Source organism: Globicephala melas, chromosome 7 (genome assembly GCF_963455315.2).
Source record: "Globicephala melas chromosome 7, mGloMel1.2, whole genome shotgun sequence".
Taxonomy (NCBI): domain Eukaryota; kingdom Metazoa; phylum Chordata; class Mammalia; order Artiodactyla; family Delphinidae; genus Globicephala; species Globicephala melas.
Window position 1 is genome coordinate 66,411,237 of NC_083320.1, and position 18,379 is coordinate 66,429,615.

General features: G+C 35.5%; 1 protein-coding gene across 6 annotated transcripts in view; it reads left to right on the plus strand.

Annotated features, from left to right (window-relative positions):
* The window catches only part of SCN3A (sodium voltage-gated channel alpha subunit 3), a 112,855-nt gene that overhangs the window by 84,338 nt on the left and 10,138 nt on the right, over positions 1-18,379 (plus strand). For all 6 annotated transcript variants that reach the window (XM_060302340.1, XM_060302343.1, XM_060302344.1 and 3 more), the window contains 4 exons: positions 2,861-2,981; positions 4,111-4,265; positions 5,017-5,190; positions 16,679-16,801. In XM_060302340.1, coding sequence (XP_060158323.1) covers positions 2,861-2,981; positions 4,111-4,265; positions 5,017-5,190; positions 16,679-16,801 — 573 coding nt within the window. The remainder of the gene's footprint in view (positions 1-2,860; positions 2,982-4,110; positions 4,266-5,016; positions 5,191-16,678; positions 16,802-18,379) is intronic.

The window sequence follows — 18,379 nt, forward strand, 5'->3', positions numbered from 1 at the left end:
GCTTATCCTTATAATCAGAAAAACTCCTGGATAACGGTGAAGCAATTCCGCATGTAAAATTGGTTCTGCTCATTTGAGAAGAGCAGAATACATGCAGAGTTTTTTTCCTTGTCTGTTTTCAAAAGACATGCTATGCTTCATAATGCCAGGCAGATAGAGGTAAACTAACTCACACACGGACCCTCTCTGCTTTACAATGTACATTACCTCCATAGCTATTTAGAAAATTGAAATTATTTGTATTTTAACATACTAAACACATTCACAAAAGTTTACAATCTAAAGACAGTTCCAATAACAAAGATACATCCAGAGGTCAATACTTGGTAAATGGTGGATACAATTGCCATTCAGATTAATGGCTACCATCACTTGTGCTGTAAAGGATTTGCTTTAAATATTTGTATTTAAATATAAGACACTTGTGTAATACATGGCAGAGAATTATAATGCAAAAAATTGAACATTTCACAACTGTATTAACAGTGGTAAATAAGAAGTGAAGGGTGAGTATATTTTCTAAAGTTTTCAAATGGAAAAGTATATGTGTATTTGCGTGTGTATACATATATACTTATAACTTTCTTCCTTCAGATTTCTTTATTGAATGTCTGCCAATATTTTAGAGAAACATTTTGGAAATATGTGTTTTTATCACTAAAATATCATTAATAATTCCTATTCATTAAGAAAATTCATTTTCTAATACAACTAAACAGACTTCTGCAAAGGCCACAATTGAGTTACATATCAAAATGAAGAGATCAAATTATCTAAACGCTATAATTCTCTCTATAAGAGTAATAACAAAATGCATTCAATTATTCATTTTTCATAAATTCAACATAACCATTTAGTGTCTATTCTATGCTTGAATCTTTTGGTGTATAGATGTATATTTGTGTATGTGTGTACATTTTAATATATATGTATGTATGTACATAAATATACAATTTTATGTATATATATAATTTATATATATATATATTTATGAGACTATTTGGTCAAAGCAAACAAGTATTATGGGCAAAACGTTCTATAAAATTTAGCATGGAGAAATCATAAGAAAGAAAGGCTTCATGGAAAAGGTGGATCGTGACCAGGTTCAGAAGAAATTATTCAGCTTGGATTGGCCAAAAGGAAGAAGAAACATGAAGCTTTTTATAACTAACCTCAAAATAATTTGGTTTCTTACTGGTTTTATTTATACAGTGGATATTATTGCTGCCACTCATCAAATGTCAGAGTGTCCAACTCATAAACCACCAATGAAATTGGAAGGGAAGAATTATCTAGTATTTTCTTGGTTATACCAGAGGCTGCTGCAATTCTATCCAGCAGTAGCTTTCCTGGGATTTTCTTAAAAGAATAAAGATATTCTGGCTGTAAGAAGCAGAAAAATCCTGAGAGAATAAAATACGTCTTTACCTTCCACCTCTCCAAAAAGTAGAGGATTTTAATGGTAAAAATTCTTGTACTCTAATGATCCTAAGAACCATAGGCCATAATCGATGGCCTAGCCTCTCTTTAGCATACTCCAGACTAGGAGACATTTTATTATAGAATTATATTTTGACTTAGGGTAACTTTCATAATATATTTAATTGGACATGGTTAACGTCACCCTCAAAGTAATACCACAGAAAATATCATCTGGACACTACTCTTCCATGTTCACGTTATAAAGTATTAAACTACATTTGCATGGTGATTTCAAAAAATCAAGAATTTTGAGCCAAATTTCCTCCAATATGACTGATGCTTAGGGAGTTATCCAGGTATTTTTCAGTAACACATTAACTCTTTCAGAGGGTTAGGGCAGAGTGACCCTATCACTCAGCTACTAAAGTTAATGGGGCCTTTGAAACCATTAACATGTCCATGTTCTTTCATTCTAAAAGTTTTACATTCCCTGGGTTGTGCTGTATGTCATATCTTTGCATCACTTTTCATAAAGCATTGCACATCCATAATGTCATCCCAAGTGGTATCAGAGTACTTATTAGATATTTATTCTTGCAACACTAAAGTGGCTCTTCCTAGCCACGTGGCATGTCACAATAATTTTTTTAAAGGAAAAATTCACAGCCTGATCACATGTTGAATTCGGAATATGCTCCTAATGAAAGTCTATACAGATTTTGAACAATGTCATTTATGAAGAAATTTCCATTTCGCTTAGAATTCTTTGGCAAGTATTGAATTCATTTAAGCAGTTCAAAAAAGGGAAAGAGAAAGAGAGATCTATCATTTTTCTGCTAGTAAAGTAAAAAGAAAATTATGTAAGCCAGAGAAAAATATAGCTCAAAGTTGAACTATAATGACTGTGACTAATGTTAATGTGCCACTCTTCCTTTCTAAAATTACAGAAACATGGACAGTAGTTACAGACAACTGGTAATGTTCTTTGCCCTCTGAAAATTTCCATTGAAGAGTGGAAATTACAATTTGATTTGAAGCATTTTAATTAATATAATCAATAGTGAATGTCAGCATACCAAACTTTTATCAAACTATTCTTGATTTGGCCTGAGTGTTGATGTATTAAATTATTTTCATATGGCATCCATAGACAAATAGAGATCATAAACAAGTTAATCAGTAAAATCACTCCCTTCCAAATCACCCACATTGAATGCTGTCTAACCATTTTTTGTCTGAATCAACTTAGTAGTTACATTGTTTTAAACAATAGGACTTCAAGTATGTTAAATTATTAGTACACAATTATCAGTACTGTTAACAGAGTCAAATGCTATCACTACCACCATCATTCTTTCACACCATCACAGAGCATTTCCAAATTAGCTGAATAAAAGGGGAGAAAAATCACATCTTTGCAATGCGATTTTGTTTCCAGAAATTAAATGCAATCAGCTCATCTGAAGGAAGTACAGTTGATGTTGCTCTGCCCCGAGAAGGTGAACAAGCTGAAATTGAACCCGAGGAAGACCTTAAGCCAGAAGCTTGTTTTACTGAAGGTAAACAAGCTCTAATATGGTTAAATGCAATCTCCCTTCTTTCCTTACAGAGACTAAATATACCTCATTTGAAGGAAATATTTCAATGAAATGGTGAAGGCATATTTATCTTTGTTTTCCTCTTTTCTTCCAAAAAGTTAATTTATCTGTATTTCCTGATTATACTATAGCAGCTACTGTGCCTGGACAATTAAGATAATTTGACACGTCCTTTTTTTCATCCTCCAGAATGTGGAGAAGTGAACCCTAGAAGATAAATGGCATTCTGGAACATCATCTCATTATTGATAAAGCAATCCCTTCAGACCTCATTGGCAATGTTGTGATTTGATTTATAGATGCTGCAATAATTACACTCCATCTCTAACAGTTTCAAATGTGGTTAATTTGGGCTGTGACCAGAGCTGTTTGGGGATATAGATGTGCTCTAGAGCCTTGTCAGGGAGACCAGCAGTTATTCTCACAGTGACCAGTACAGTGGCTAGCACACAAATCAATAAAGGTTTGCTGATTCAGTGTGATTGGATTGAATCCCATAAGTAGTAACTCAGAGCAGAAGAGTGGATGGAAGTTTAGAAATAACATGAAAGCTAAGAGAGGTAGGACAAAGGAAGAGAGATACTGACTGACAAGATGAGTCATAGGTGTGACTAAGAAAAGCACTGAGGCTGAAAATAAATAGCTTGGGAAAACTGACAGTGGATGATACCTTGGGAGACAGGGGAATTTTCTGTGTGAAAAGAAGTGTGTAAAAATCCAGGATCACATCAAAAAATGAATAAACAATTTGAATATGCAGTTTTTCCCCAAACCTGAGAGATGTTCTTGTCCATGATTGGCCTTGAGGCAAAGACAGATCCTAAGCAGGGTTAAAGAATGGAACCATTTATACTCAAGCAGCTCTTGGTAAAGTAATTCTTTGATTCTAGGTAGCTGGCTGATATGTAAGTCTGAGAATGATTCACTATACAGGAGGGATGCTGAAGATAACTAAGGGATGAAGTAGCCAGTTGCTGTATAAAATGATGATCTGAGACTAGGACTGGGGAGGGAGGAACAAAGTTTATTTCTTCCTATTTAAGATTGAAATATATATTTCTAATTTATTATATTTAATGTTATCTTTTAGGATGTATTAAAAAGTTTCCATTCTGTCAAGTAAGTACAGAAGAAGGCAAAGGAAAAGTCTGGTGGAATCTGCGGAAAACCTGCTACAGCATTGTTGAACACAACTGGTTTGAGACTTTCATTGTCTTCATGATCCTTCTCAGTAGTGGTGCTTTGGTAAGTGTAACGCATTATTGGCAAGAATCAGGTTCTAGTGAAACAGCTTATCTCCAAAAATACCAGAAGCATACACTTAGTTTAAGGAGCAAAACAAGAGGTGTATTTGTACCTTGCAGAGCTTGGCACCCAGGGTTTAACTATGCAAAATTCATTACAGAATAAATTAGAACCATGAGCAGCCAGATGGAATTTCTCGTCTGGTGCTTTTCTAACAGATGTTTTCCTTACTGAGACAACCATTTCCAGGGACATTCTGTAACTACATTACCTTCCATGTCAAATCCCATCCAGTTCTCCCAAATAATCATAGTAATATTTATGGACTAAAAGTGTATTTTTTTATGTCTAATCAATTTATTCTTTCAAAATGAGCCAGATCATTCAGAGAATTGATGAAAGTAAGGTTGGAATAGGCCAAGTCTATCCCTCGTTAACAGAACATCTAGATATTTTCTGAGTTCATATTACTTCTCTAAGAGCATGTCTTTGTAGAAGTAATTGAGATACAGATTTTGGGGTGAGAGGCAGAGAAGAAAGCCCAAACTAAATCAGTAAAGATACTGACGTTTTCTTGCCAACATTTTCCATTAGTTTTAGTCTTTAGATTTCATCTGGTTCCACATTTGTCTGATACTAGCCAATATTTATCAAATTAGTGCTTTGTGCCAAGCATTCTACTAAGAATTTTATCAAGTATTTGGGTGGAGGCAAGCCATTCAAATAAAATAAAAGCATTCTTGATTCACAGGCTTTTGAAGATATATACATTGAACAACGAAAAACTATCAAAACCATGCTAGAATATGCTGACAAGGTCTTCACTTATATATTCATCCTGGAAATGCTTCTCAAATGGGTAGCTTATGGATTTCAAACCTATTTCACTAATGCCTGGTGCTGGCTAGATTTCTTGATTGTCGATGTAAGTATCCTAAGTGATTTTTATGAAATTATTCTTAAAAGAGGCAAGTCTGACATTTCATATATTTCTATAATTAAAACTTTGACTTTAATTAGACCCTAGTTTCACTAATTCTGACACAATTATGCAATTATCTTTTTAAAAAACTACAAAAAAATGCAAAAATGAGGTAAGTCTCAAGGGAAAGCAGTAGAAAAGGTCCTAAAAATGTGGACAGTGGTAAGAGAAAACACAGAGAGAGTTGTTCTAGGCCACAAGCAAATAGCTCTTCTTTTTCTGAAAATTAAGGATCTCAAGGTAAGGAATAGTTAAAAATCTGTTAATTGACAGATCTAGCTTATTAACAGTTCAATTGAAAAAAAATATCTCCAGGAGGCAAAATCAAGACATATTTGGGGCCAGGAATTGTCAGAATTGTACTCTAATCCCTTACTAGAGTGTATGTTACTAAATAATGTTAAAATAACCTATTCACTGTATTCATTCAGCCACAAACCCACAAAGACAATAAAATGTATTTCCATTCTTAAATCAGTAGTTAGATATCTCAGTAGCTAATGAAATATTTACCATGCAAAGAGATAGGTGTAGAAGCCCTGTTCTGAATCTGATTACCCTGAGGTGAACAGTCACAGGAACATTGCCAATAACAAGACCTGTCTGACTTGCAGCCTACTTTTTTATTCCAAGCAATGGACAGGCACTGGGGCAAAATGAGAGTCAACTGGTCCTTTGTAGTCTGTGATGTTCCATTGCACAAGGCTTCTCAGCCTCCTCCACCTCAAAAAGGTGCTTTAAGCACTATCTCTAGCTGTTTCCCAGCAATTATAAAGCACTTAATTTTTAGTTCTAACGCTTGCCACTATGAATCAATGATTGTCATTATGTGTGCATTCATTCTTTTTATCGTCTTTGACAAGTGTGGGCCTATCTAAATTCTACTCCCCTTTCTCCCATACATACATACTCGAAGTTCTATAACCAAAATGTGTTCAACCCTTTGAGTTGAGACGAAATCTGGTGCCAAGTCACTATTAATAGATCAGAAATGACTTCCAACTTCCCGTGTCTGGTCTTTAATGAGTAATAGAGATGAATCTCAATACTGTCCTGAAAAGCTTCCAAACAGGGAAGTTTAATATTTTCATATTCTGCAGATTGAACGGACCTTAAAGAATATCTACGCTCTATTCTACACAGTCTTCTAAACAATTTATTGTAAACTAAAGCCTCAGTTTGAAGAATTTTCCTTAGATAGCACAACTACTTAGTAACAAAGTTGAGATTAGTGTCCTAATTTCCTAAATCTCAATTCAGTGCTCCTTTACCCTACAGATTTCTTATCTAATTCGTACAAATGTTATATTTATATTTTCATACTGGCTTTGGAATTCAGCATTTATGATCTCCAGCTTTTCCCTGAAATGATGGGACACGAAACACATAATAGTCTCTGGTTCAAAAAACTTTTGTCATATATGAAGATCACTTAAAAATGTGATAGAACTTCTCCAGAAAATTCTGAAATTTACTAAAATATTTTCATTAACTGAAAATTTTACATTCACTGAAACACTTACTACATTGTACTTAAGTCCGTGTACTTCCCTCATATAGAAGAAATAAATGTGATGCAAAAATCTGCCAAGGTTTTGTATCATGTTTGAATCCTTAGAAAGCTAATATAGACACTTAGTTAGCTACAGAATAATGTCAAAGAATGGTGCCCCCCAAATTACTTCCCTTTTAGTAAGTTTAAATTAGTAAAATGGAACTGAGTACCTTTGGGCAAGTTATGTAATCTTAAATGGATCTATCTTCCTCTTTTCCCAAAGCAGGGACTAAAATATGTGAATTCATGTAACCTCAACCAACAACTTGTTCTCAGACCACTGGGTCCAATAAGCTAAAGTAAACAGAGTTAAAACAGTTTTTGAAAGTACAAGTAAAACATACTTAAAAGGGTTTCACAGTCCATAAGATAGATTGCTATACCAACTAAGCAGTCACAGAAAGCTCAAAACAAACCAAAGCAAAACCCCCAAAACTGAAGTATAAGTGAAGTAACTTCAAACCAGAAGAAATACACTTTTAAACCTGGAGAAATTTATCTATGTAAAATTTATCTATCTTCAATTCCCTACCTAAAAGTAAAGGTATTGGGTTATCTCTCCAACCTCCATTAACATTCATTCATTGATCTAATAAATATTTTGAGCACCTAATAAGGGCCACATGCTATTTTAGATAAAGAAGATATGAACAAGACAAATCAAGCCCTGTTAGATCTACAGGATCTAACACTCTAGGAGAGACTGGAACAGACAGTAAAGATGTAAACAAATAAAATCCAAAAATAAGATAAAAGCAGATGGTGATCACTACTGTGAAAGAAAACAGGATAACAGGATAGAGAATGACTGCAGAGTGGGGAGCAGGAGAGTTTTACCCAGAGTCTCTATGGAAGGTGTCTTTGATGAGGTAAATGATGAGAAGGTAAATGATGAGAAATAGTGTCTCAGTACCTGTGGGCTGCTGTAACACAATACCATAGACTTAGTGACCTGTAAACAACAGAATTTATTTCTCACAGTTCTGGAGGCTGCAAAGTCCCAGAATAAAGTGCCAGCAGATTCAGTGTCTGGTGAGAGCCTGCTTCCTGATTCATAGGCAGCAGTCTTCTCGCTGTGTCTTCACATACAGGAAGGGGTAAGCAAGCTCTCTTTTATAAATAAGGGCACCAATCTCATTCATGAGGGCTCTGCCTTCATAACCTAATACCCTACCAAAGACCCCACCTCCAAATACCTTCACACTGGGGATTAGGTTTCAACATATGAATTTTTGGGGGGACATAAACATTCAGTCTATAACAATGGGACAGTTATTTGAAGACCTGAGGGAATAGAAAAGAACAATCTCAAGGCGCCGAAGTATAAGCCAGGGACATTCAAGAGACAGAAGGAAAACTGTTGTGTTTGTGTGTGATGAAACACGGGCAAGAGACACTGAATTCAGAAAGGCACCTAGAGGCCATGGTAAGAAGTTCATGTTTTACTGTAATTTAATGTATATTGTACATATTATGTAATTTAATGTATATTGATTACAGTTACAATGGGAAACTCAAGGGAGAAAGGGTGAGCAGGGATCTGTTCTACTGTTTTTAAATTATCACATCTGGCTATGGTGAAGGAACAGCAAAAAAGTCAAAGCAGGGAGACCAATTAGGGAGCTGTGTTAATAATCTAGGAAAGAGAAGATTATGTCTTAGACTAAGGCAATGAGACTTACTGATGAACTGGCTGTATGACATGAAGAAAAAGGAGAATTCGATAAACAGAGTTTGTTTCAATCTGAACAAATGGGTAGAAGATGAAACCATTAACTGGAATGGATAAGATCAGAAAACAGGCTTGACAGGGCAAGCAGATGGTAGGTGGAAGAGGGATGTACGAAGTTTGAGATGCCAATTAGACATTCAAGAATACACGGTGAGTTTTACCCAAGTCTCGAGTTCTGAAGAGAATCTAACACCTGATTATGGATTTGGCAGTCATCAGGAAAGAGATGACATTTGAAATCATGAACCTGGATTAGCTCACCTAGGGAGAGAATGCAAGCTGACAAACAAAAGAGCCCAGACCAAACTCTGGAGACACTTCAACATTTAGAAGTTGGGCAAAAGAGAAGGAACCAGTAAATTAGATTGAGAAGTAGCAATTAGAAGAAAAAGGAAAACAAAATATACATGGTATCACAGAAGCCCAGAGGAGGATAGTTGGGTTTTTCCAAAGGAGAGGTGATCAATTTTGTGATCAAAAGGCTGCAAGGAGGTCAAGTGACAGGAATACTGAGAAATGACACTTAGATTTGGCAGAATGGACGTCATTGCTGTCATAGTTAAGAGATGTCTCACGGAAGTATGGGGATAAAGTACTAGAAATATTGGTAAGATTGAGGAAGAATGGAGGCGAAGAGATAGAGACAGCAAGTATGATAATTCAGGTTGGAATCAAGTAGGACAACTTAACCCATGCCTTTGTTGTCAGAATCGCACACTAGATGGACCACTTTTTCTAACTCTGTATAATTATTTTCTCCTATCCAAAGGCAAAATATACTATATTCATATGAAAACCAAACTATCCTGTATTATAACTATACAAGCTATACTTTAGATGCTATTATTATCCATAGAATGAATTAAACATGTGATCATAATTTATTGAAAAAAAATCACATTTCTTGCGGTCCTTATGGATTTTTGCATAAGTGTCATCCCTAAGAAAATTCGTTGAGCATCTCTCATGACAACTTCAAATTTGGTTCTAAATTATCCTAAGGTGCTAATGTTTCCAAAACACACTCTTGGTAAAGATTCAACCATCATGAAATATTTATTGTCCACAAGTGATTTCCACTTTAGAGACAGCACAGGTTGCTGATGTGGTTGAAATGAGATGCTTGATGTCTGCTACTCAGACATCCTGCTTGCTCAAGGGCTCCTTAGAATCCTCATCAGCTGCTCTGCTGAAGTGAACAAAAGCAGAATAGGGACATTTTCTGATTCTAGTATGTATTTACAATTGCCATCAACCTCTAGAATCAGGTGATCCTGGCTGTTCTTGACATTTATTTTTGACATATCAGCATCCTCAATAATGAAGCCAGAATTGTTATTAATATTAGTAGCCACAATAAGATGCCTAGTCCTGAACACTTACTGTGGGAACAGCACTAATTCAGAGCCTTACCTAATAATAATAAAGAAAATTGGTAACCCTGATTTAATGCTTACTGTGTACAACTGCTGCTAAAATCACTTTACATGTTAATTCATCTAATCTTCAAAACTCTATGAGTTAGAAACCATAATTATTCTCATTTTGCAGATGGGGAAACTAAGACAAAGAAAAGTTGTTACTTGTAAACACAGTAAATAAGGAAGAGGCTAAGCTGGATTTTGTAACCAAGGAGTCTGGCTCTAATGACTGTGCTTCCTAACCCCTACATTACCAACCTCATTATCAGTATCTCTTTTTAATTATACAGTATTTATTAATCCTCATAACAATCCTGTGATGTAATTCTTATTTTTATCTCTATTTTGCTACTGATAAAATGAGGTTTAGAGATGTCACACAGCTATTAGGTCAGAGGTACCTCTGTCTAGCACTGTGCTCTTTCTTTGCCCCATATTTTTCAACAGAGCACAGATATACGTAAAATGTCATGTTGCACTAGTCAAAGAGTTCCCACATTACACTCTGAAGGTGGCTGCCTTTGGTGGTGGTGAATGAAAACAATAAGATGCCTTGCTAATATGTACACACCTGCCTTGAATTTCACCTGGAGCTCTTGTGGAAATATTTGATTAACTTAAAAACTTTGAGGTAAAGGAACTGAATAGCTATAAATTATTGTCATTTCATATCAATTTCTGATCTCTCTTCAAACATACTTCCATGTAAACAGTCTAGTATGTGCTTTGGCTTTTTCTACAAATGTCTCCTAATAGGAATGACTCACTTTGTTCCTTTTCAGGAAGAATTTAATTCTTTTAGCATTATCAATTTATTAATAAGAAAAATTTTTCACTGGCTATGTTTAAAGAGATAATCCTGTTAATTTAATAGCATAAATTCTATATTCCAGTTTTTAAAAGATTATGACTTTTAGCCAATACTGGTCTTCCCTTAAACCCCAATTCACATTTCTAATTGCTTCCTAGATAATTCTACTGATCCTCCTCCTGACTGAGTACATTCATTACTTTTTCCCTCCAGTCATGCATTTCTTCCTGAATGTCCTGTTTAGTCTGGTAGTGGTATATTTATGAAGCTAAGCTAAATGTCATCTTCAGCCTCTCCCTTTCTTTCACCCCTCACAGTCAATCAATCAGCAAATTCTACTTCAAATTACCAACTAAAAAATGAATTGGAGGTCTGGACCCTCCTCTTCAACAACACACCAACATCACAATGACTAACTAGACCAAGCAATGGCTTTTATTTCTTTTAACATCTTTATTGGGGTATAATTGCTTTAAAATGGTGTGTTAGTTTCTGCTTTATAACAAAGTGAATCAGCTATACGTATACGTATATCCCCATATCTCCTCCCTCTTGCGTCTCCCTCCCACCCTCCCTATCCCACCCCTCTAGGTGGTCACAAAGCACTGAGCTGCTTTATAAATGTTCTCCCTGCCTCTCTAGTCATGACCTCGTTAAATATCTCCCTTAGGAAGATCCACATGTCTCTTTCTTTTTCTAAAAGCCTTCCCATGGGATATCGTACCAGCTCATCACTGCTAAGATTCCAAGCAGTGACACTGAAGGCAGATAAGGGCTCTCATGTATAATATTAATAATGATTAACCTTTGCTTTAATTAATTTAATCATCACAACAACCACTGAGGTATCCACTGTTATGATTCCAATTTTGTAGATGAGGAAACTGAGACACGGAGTAATTACTTAGCTATTAAGTGACTATATAACATATGTTCATTAAGTAAAATGTCAAAAACAATTCCTGTTTTCCTAGAAAAAAACAATAATTAAACCTAAGAACAGATTCACAATTATATACCCCATAAGTAATCATGCTCACTATCAATCAGACTAGCACTTTTACCAGTATTTTACCAGTAGAATACTTGATTAAAGATGATGCCTCCATTAGTAAAGATACTGTGATTTATCTTCTCAACATGAATAACATATAGCATTATATTGCTTTAATCATCTTCAAATTACTGAATTATGGAATTCCAGGCAAGGAAGTAAACTTAGAAATCACCTGATTCAAAGTCCTCATTTTTTTAAAAATGGTGTTTGCAATATTTCAATGAAATTCCTATGGAACCCATGGTGTCTACATGCCACAGTGCAGTCCCCAGCGATGCACCACCAGAATTTACTCATCCATTCCCCAGGAATGAGCACTTAGATTATCTCCAGTTTCCCTCTGCCACAAATACCATAATTACCAAGATGCTCACTTTTACATGTCTGGTGAGCATTATGAATTTTCTAATCATGTAAAAAGTTATAGACAAATAAATAAACTATAAAAGCCTAAGATAAAAGTAGGAGAATGTCAAAAGCAAAGAGGCAGGCTTGAGTTACAGACTTCCGTTACATAAAAGTGTAAGGACTTTCATTCCTGACTGACATTGCATACGAACTGCTCTTCACTTCTCAGACACTGGATGGTCTTCACTCTATTCCTACTATAAACGTTACCCATCCCAGCTGATCAAACCCTGCCATCTCCAGTATCCTCAACCTCCCATCTTCGTTAAGAGCCCTCTGCCACCACTTCCATGGAAGATTTGTACCTGTTCCCTCACCATCACCTGAGCCCCATTTTAGAAGCTGCTTAGCCGACTGTTCTGGAGTAGAAGGAAGGAGGTATGCACTTAGCAATCTGAAACTCCAGGTGCCCTTCTCTAGGAAATACTGAGTTAGTCTACATGCTATTTAAACCCTATGGTACTATTAATGGAAAACCCTCCATTGCATGATGTATTAAAGAGGCTTTTGTGGTCTCACAAGGAAACCCAACCACAATGTGGATTATTGTTGCTACGTTCTGACTTCTGTAACAAACACAGATTTTACTTTGTAAGTCGTGAAGGAGTATTACTCCATTCTGCTCTCTGGCAGGGCTGGAGAAGGGTGGGTGAAGGGACTCAAGAATGTCCAGCTTCCCTATACAGAGACTTTGAATCGATTCTGTTTTCAATGCCATCCATTACCGCCTGTTTTAGAAGAACACAGGGCCTCCATGTCCAGAAATTTTCAGAGTCCATTGGAACAATTTGACTTACTTCTTCAGGAACTTGGGTTTCTGCTGCTGCTTTTGCTCTGCTGAGAAAGTAATCATTCCGGTGTGCTTTATTTTTTCAAACTCCAGAATTTTTTTAGAACTCTCTTCCTTCTTGTCTCTTGCATTCTCTTTGTATTCTTTTGCTTTCCTTCGAGTTAAATTTCAATAAGGAGTATAAATAAATATGTTGTTCAAACAAATATATTAAAATGAAAGTTTAGAGGGAATTTGTATGTCATACTATTTGGTTAATGACCTTTTTGTTACTGATTTGTAGGACCTCCTTTTACATTAAGGAAATTTACTATTTTGTCACATGTGGTATGACTATTTTGCTGATTTGGGCTTTTGTCTCTTGAGCTTTTTTTTTTGTCATGTGAAAATGTTTTCATATTGGTTTAGTCAAATTTATCAGCCTTTTTCTCCCTTTTTGGTTTTTCTCATGCTTAGAAGACCATTTGCTTTAAAGATTATTAAAACATTTTGTCATGCTTTTTCCCTCATGCTTTTTTGTCATTCCTTTTTCCCTTTACTGTTTGAGTTTTGTTTCTTCATCCATTTTTATGTTTGAACTTTTGATCAGTCTGGAACTTATTTTGGTGTAAGGTGTGAGGTGAGACTCCAATTCTATCTTCCTCAAAATGGCTTCTCATTTTAGTTGTTTCTTTCACCTCTCATTTAAAATGCTACCCTTTTCTATGTGCTAAATCTTGGTATGCCAGTATGCCTTGCGTCTAATTTGGGTTTGTTTAATTCACTTCTTTGTCTACTAATATGACAGCTTTAATTATTGTAGATCTATAATTAGCTTTAATATCAGGTGGAATTTGTCCTTTCTGATTGCTCTTCTTCTTAGAACAATATTTTAGATTATTCTTATACTTTTATTTTTCCTTGTTAATATTTTAAAGTTTGTGTAGTTTCAAAAGACACACATAAACTTTAAAAAATTAATATGAAAAAAATATATTACAACCGAAAATAATTATATTATTGTTTACAATAGTTTTTCACTTTATTCCCCTGATTTTTTGAGGTCAAAAATAACATATATGTAAATAATGGCTTCTTCCACTTTTCTAATTGTTATAGCTCTTATTTCTTTTTCCAGAAAGTGTTAAATAATAATGTTGATAGTGGACATATTTTTTTATTTCTGGTTTTAATGAGAATGCTTCTAAATTTCTCCATCAAAAATTAAGCAAGGCTTTGCAATGAAATGTATCATCTCGATGTATGGAGGTGATCATATGGTTTTAATCTTTTAACTGCTTATACTGAATTTAAAAAATTATCTTTAGCCATTTTAAGGGAAATAAATTCATATCACTTAGTTCATTAAACAATCACAGGACTTCCAGGGTCTTCTTCAGAACCGTCAACTCCCTCCTGCATTATTCCCTTCCTTCTCAATCTCAACTGCCACAGGACTGTGGAAGGGTGTGGATGACAACTAAACCACCCCCTGTGGTTTCATATATTTTCTGGGTAGTAAGGTATCTAGAATCATGTAAATTTGTACTAAAAATTCAGTTTTTGGCAAAGAGTTTCTGTTACACTTTGCACACATTAGGAAGAATGCCTTTTGTGTTTAGCATAAGAGACTAAGATTAAAACATTGTGTATTGAAAGGTCAAGGACAAAGTTGCTGAGATGGGAAACACACTGGACTTGAAAACAGAAATTCCAGTTATGTGCTTGCCCCTTGCTACCTTTTCTTGGACTAGTCATTTGACTACTCTCAGACACAGATAATGAGTGAAAAAGATCACTGTAAGTTTTAAAGCACCCTACCAACATAAGGCATCATCTTCCAATTTTAAGTATGTTGAAAATCTTTAAAATTATTTATTTCAAAATTGCCTTTAAAGCATATTAAGTTTTTCACAATACTTAACTCAATGAGTTTTTGTCCTACACAAAATGACATGAAGTCCATTAAAAGAGGGCAGTTCACTAAAATGCAGCTTCTCTAGCAACACACAGAGCCGCCCCAGTGTGCAAGTGGTACCTCTCAGATTTGAACCCAAAACTTGCTATTCTTCCAGAACCTCCTGGTTCTGACCATTACCTTTCTTTTCCTTTCAAAGCGTGAGCTTCCTTACATCAGGGTCTTGAGAAATTTGCAGCCACTTTCCTTTAAATGCCCAAGTCTCAGGACTTGGTTGGGAAGATGAGGGAAGTCTTCAGAAAGCAGCTCCAGAAACTTAAAGCTGTGAATGCTTCCGGAGGCAAACGAACCCAGAATATACAAGCCTGTGCATTCTCTGATAATAACTTTCCCCATCTTTCCACTCTTCTGTAGCAGCAAACACTAGACAGAAATGAATAGCTCGATAAATTATACTGCCACTAGTGAAGTTTAACATTCAAGTCATTTATTTTTCTGTTCAATTCTGCGAAATGTATGTTAAATTAAATAATGAGGGGACAGTGGCTCCATTTGCCTGTAAAGTCTCAGTTCTGGTTTTGGTGTCACCTTTACACCATGACCCTTAAGCCATCCAGTGGATGTAGTAAATTAACCTCTCTCCGATGCATCAAGAAGAGGACTAGTAATATAAAATCCTTGCAAGAATTGAGAAGATAATCATACAAGTCATTTTCTGTGTTCCGTGGTTCAGATTAAGGATGAATTTTTGATAATGGAGGAAAAAGGCTGAGATATGGTTTTGAAGTCAGATCACTTGGATTCTAACTTCACCTCTTTCTACCTGTACATCTTTTTTTTTTTTTTGAAAGGGGGAGTGTGGGGGAAACTCAACTTCCTCACTGGTGAAAAGGCAAAAGTAATAGTACCTACTTCTTGAGATTTATACATGTAAGACACTCAGAACAGAACCTAACATATAGTAAATTTTCAATAAATGTTATTATATTGAAAGAAAATAAAAGCAAATAAAGTCTCTTCCTCCCAAAAGAGACATGTCTTCTTTAACCTTTCATATATTTAAGTAAAATTTAGCATTTGTGTAAATATCAGAAAAATGTATTATCATTCTGAATGAGAGGTACTATATTTTAAATTGTAAGTCCAGTAGTTTAGATAAAATATTTTTCATTACTATGAAACTATGTGGTCTGATAAAATGTTTTTCCAGGTTATATTTTATTCTTTTTTTATTTATCCAACATATATTGACTAAAACATATTCAACCAGACATTATTAGGAACGTTAAAAGAAAAATGCTTCATCTCAGCCCATAAAAAGTTAATGCGACCTGGAAGGGGAGAGAAGATATCTAACCTATTGACTCTATTACATGGTCAATGCCTCCAATACACATAACCAAGATATTACATAAATTTGGAAGCAAAGCATGATTTCTAATCAATGATATTAAGCACAGATCCGTGGAGCACATGGCTTTTGAATCAAATCCCAAATCATCAGTGGTGTATGCACAGGTTGAAAAGGGCTCCATGGGTAAAATATCTAACTGGACGGGTTTACAGATGTTTATATAAATGGGCAAAGACTCCAGTTTCACTGATAAGAAAAGCAATAATATGATATGAGGCTGGCAATGTAAGATGATCGCACTATGTGGAATATGAAGGCTGCCAAGGTATGTCTGAATTTTTATTTGGTCGGCACTAAAGAATAGATATATTCTTGGTGGACTGATTGATATTTGTTTCTTCTTTAGGTTTCTTTGGTTAGCTTGGTAGCCAATGCTCTCGGTTACTCAGAACTTGGTGCCATCAAATCCCTACGGACATTAAGAGCTTTAAGACCACTGAGGGCTTTATCCCGGTTTGAAGGCATGAGGGTAAGAAAAATACAGGTTCTCTGATGATTCATGTCAAAATTAAATGTAAGGATTTCCCTGGCAGTCCAGTGGTTAAGACTCCAGGTCCCAACGCAGGGGGCACAGGTTCAATCCCTGGTCACGTGGGATCCCACATGCCACACAGCGCGGCCAAAAAATTAATTAATTAAATAAAACGCGTTGTTAAGAAAAATTAAGTGTAGGTAATGATTTAGATACAGAGGGCTGCCATACTCTTCTGATATTTATTTCATAGAATTACAAAATTTCAAAGCAGAAATCCTAAGGATCACTGAGCCTAGCCTCCTGAAACTAAAATAGGCCCTCAAAAATTGTTTGTGGCAGAACTAGAACTAGAATCCAAGTCTTCTGGTGACAGTTCAAGGATATTTCCACAACAAGTAAAACCTATGTGTTGCCATTTATTTCTTTTCATTGCTTATGCATTTTATAATTATTTACTACTGACATTCATCCTAGGAGGAGATTTTTCTTCCTCTCAGTAGGTAGTTTGATTTCTAAAAAATTACCAGTAATGAATGAAAGATAGAATGGTTTTTGTATGCTCTACTTCTTCAATTAATATCAGTAATAAAAGTTGTTGTACAAGAAAACAACACTAAATTGTGGCCTCTGACAAAATCTATATATCCTAAGCAACCAAAGTAGGGGTTAGGATAATTAACTAAGTATTGAAGGCAACCCCTGGGGTTTGTTTCATAGATCTCCCTTTTAAATGAGCATTCTGAATGAGGTTCACTTTTTCCATTAGCACTTGTATTTTCCTCTCCAGCTCTCTTCCTTAGTGTATATTTTATGCATCTAAACATAAAGTACACACTTATATACACATCTACTTGCCACGCCCCTCAAAATACTATTTAGCACAAAGGCCAGCTTTGTTTAATCCAGCTTGCAAATGCACATGGATACTGAATTTCTTCTATGCCATGGGGCTTTTATGTTAGGAGGTGGTTTTTTTAAGTGATAAAAACACTTCAGTTTTGACTTTGAGATTCACTCACCAGGAAGAATGAAACCACTCTCCAGATGCACTGTAAGCAAAGAAATACTTGCTTTTACATTATAAGTTTCTTTCATTGCTACTTGATAAAGTCACAAGACAAGATAAAGTTAATAAAAATGATTATGTAATTTCAAGTTTTTTCCACATCAATCTTTTACCATCATTCACATTATTTAAGCCTTCATCTGGCTGCATGGTTTCATATGAATAATTCTTTTTTTTTTTTTGCGGTATGTGGGCCTCTCACTGTTGTGGCCTCTCCCATTGTGGAGCACAGGCTCCGGACGCACAGGCTCAGCGGCCATGGCTCACGGGCCCAGCCGCTCCGTGGCATGTGGGATCTTCCCGGACCGGGGCACGAACCTGTGTCCCCTGCATCGGCAGGCGGACTCTCAATCACTGCACCACAAGGGAAGCCCGAATAATCCATTTTTGAGGGGAGACAGCAATTGAACAAAATAGAAAACTTCCAAGTTTACTCTAATCTGAAAACTATTCTAGTTTGGCATTTTTAATTTTGTCATATGGCAGAATTAACATTCTAGGTATAA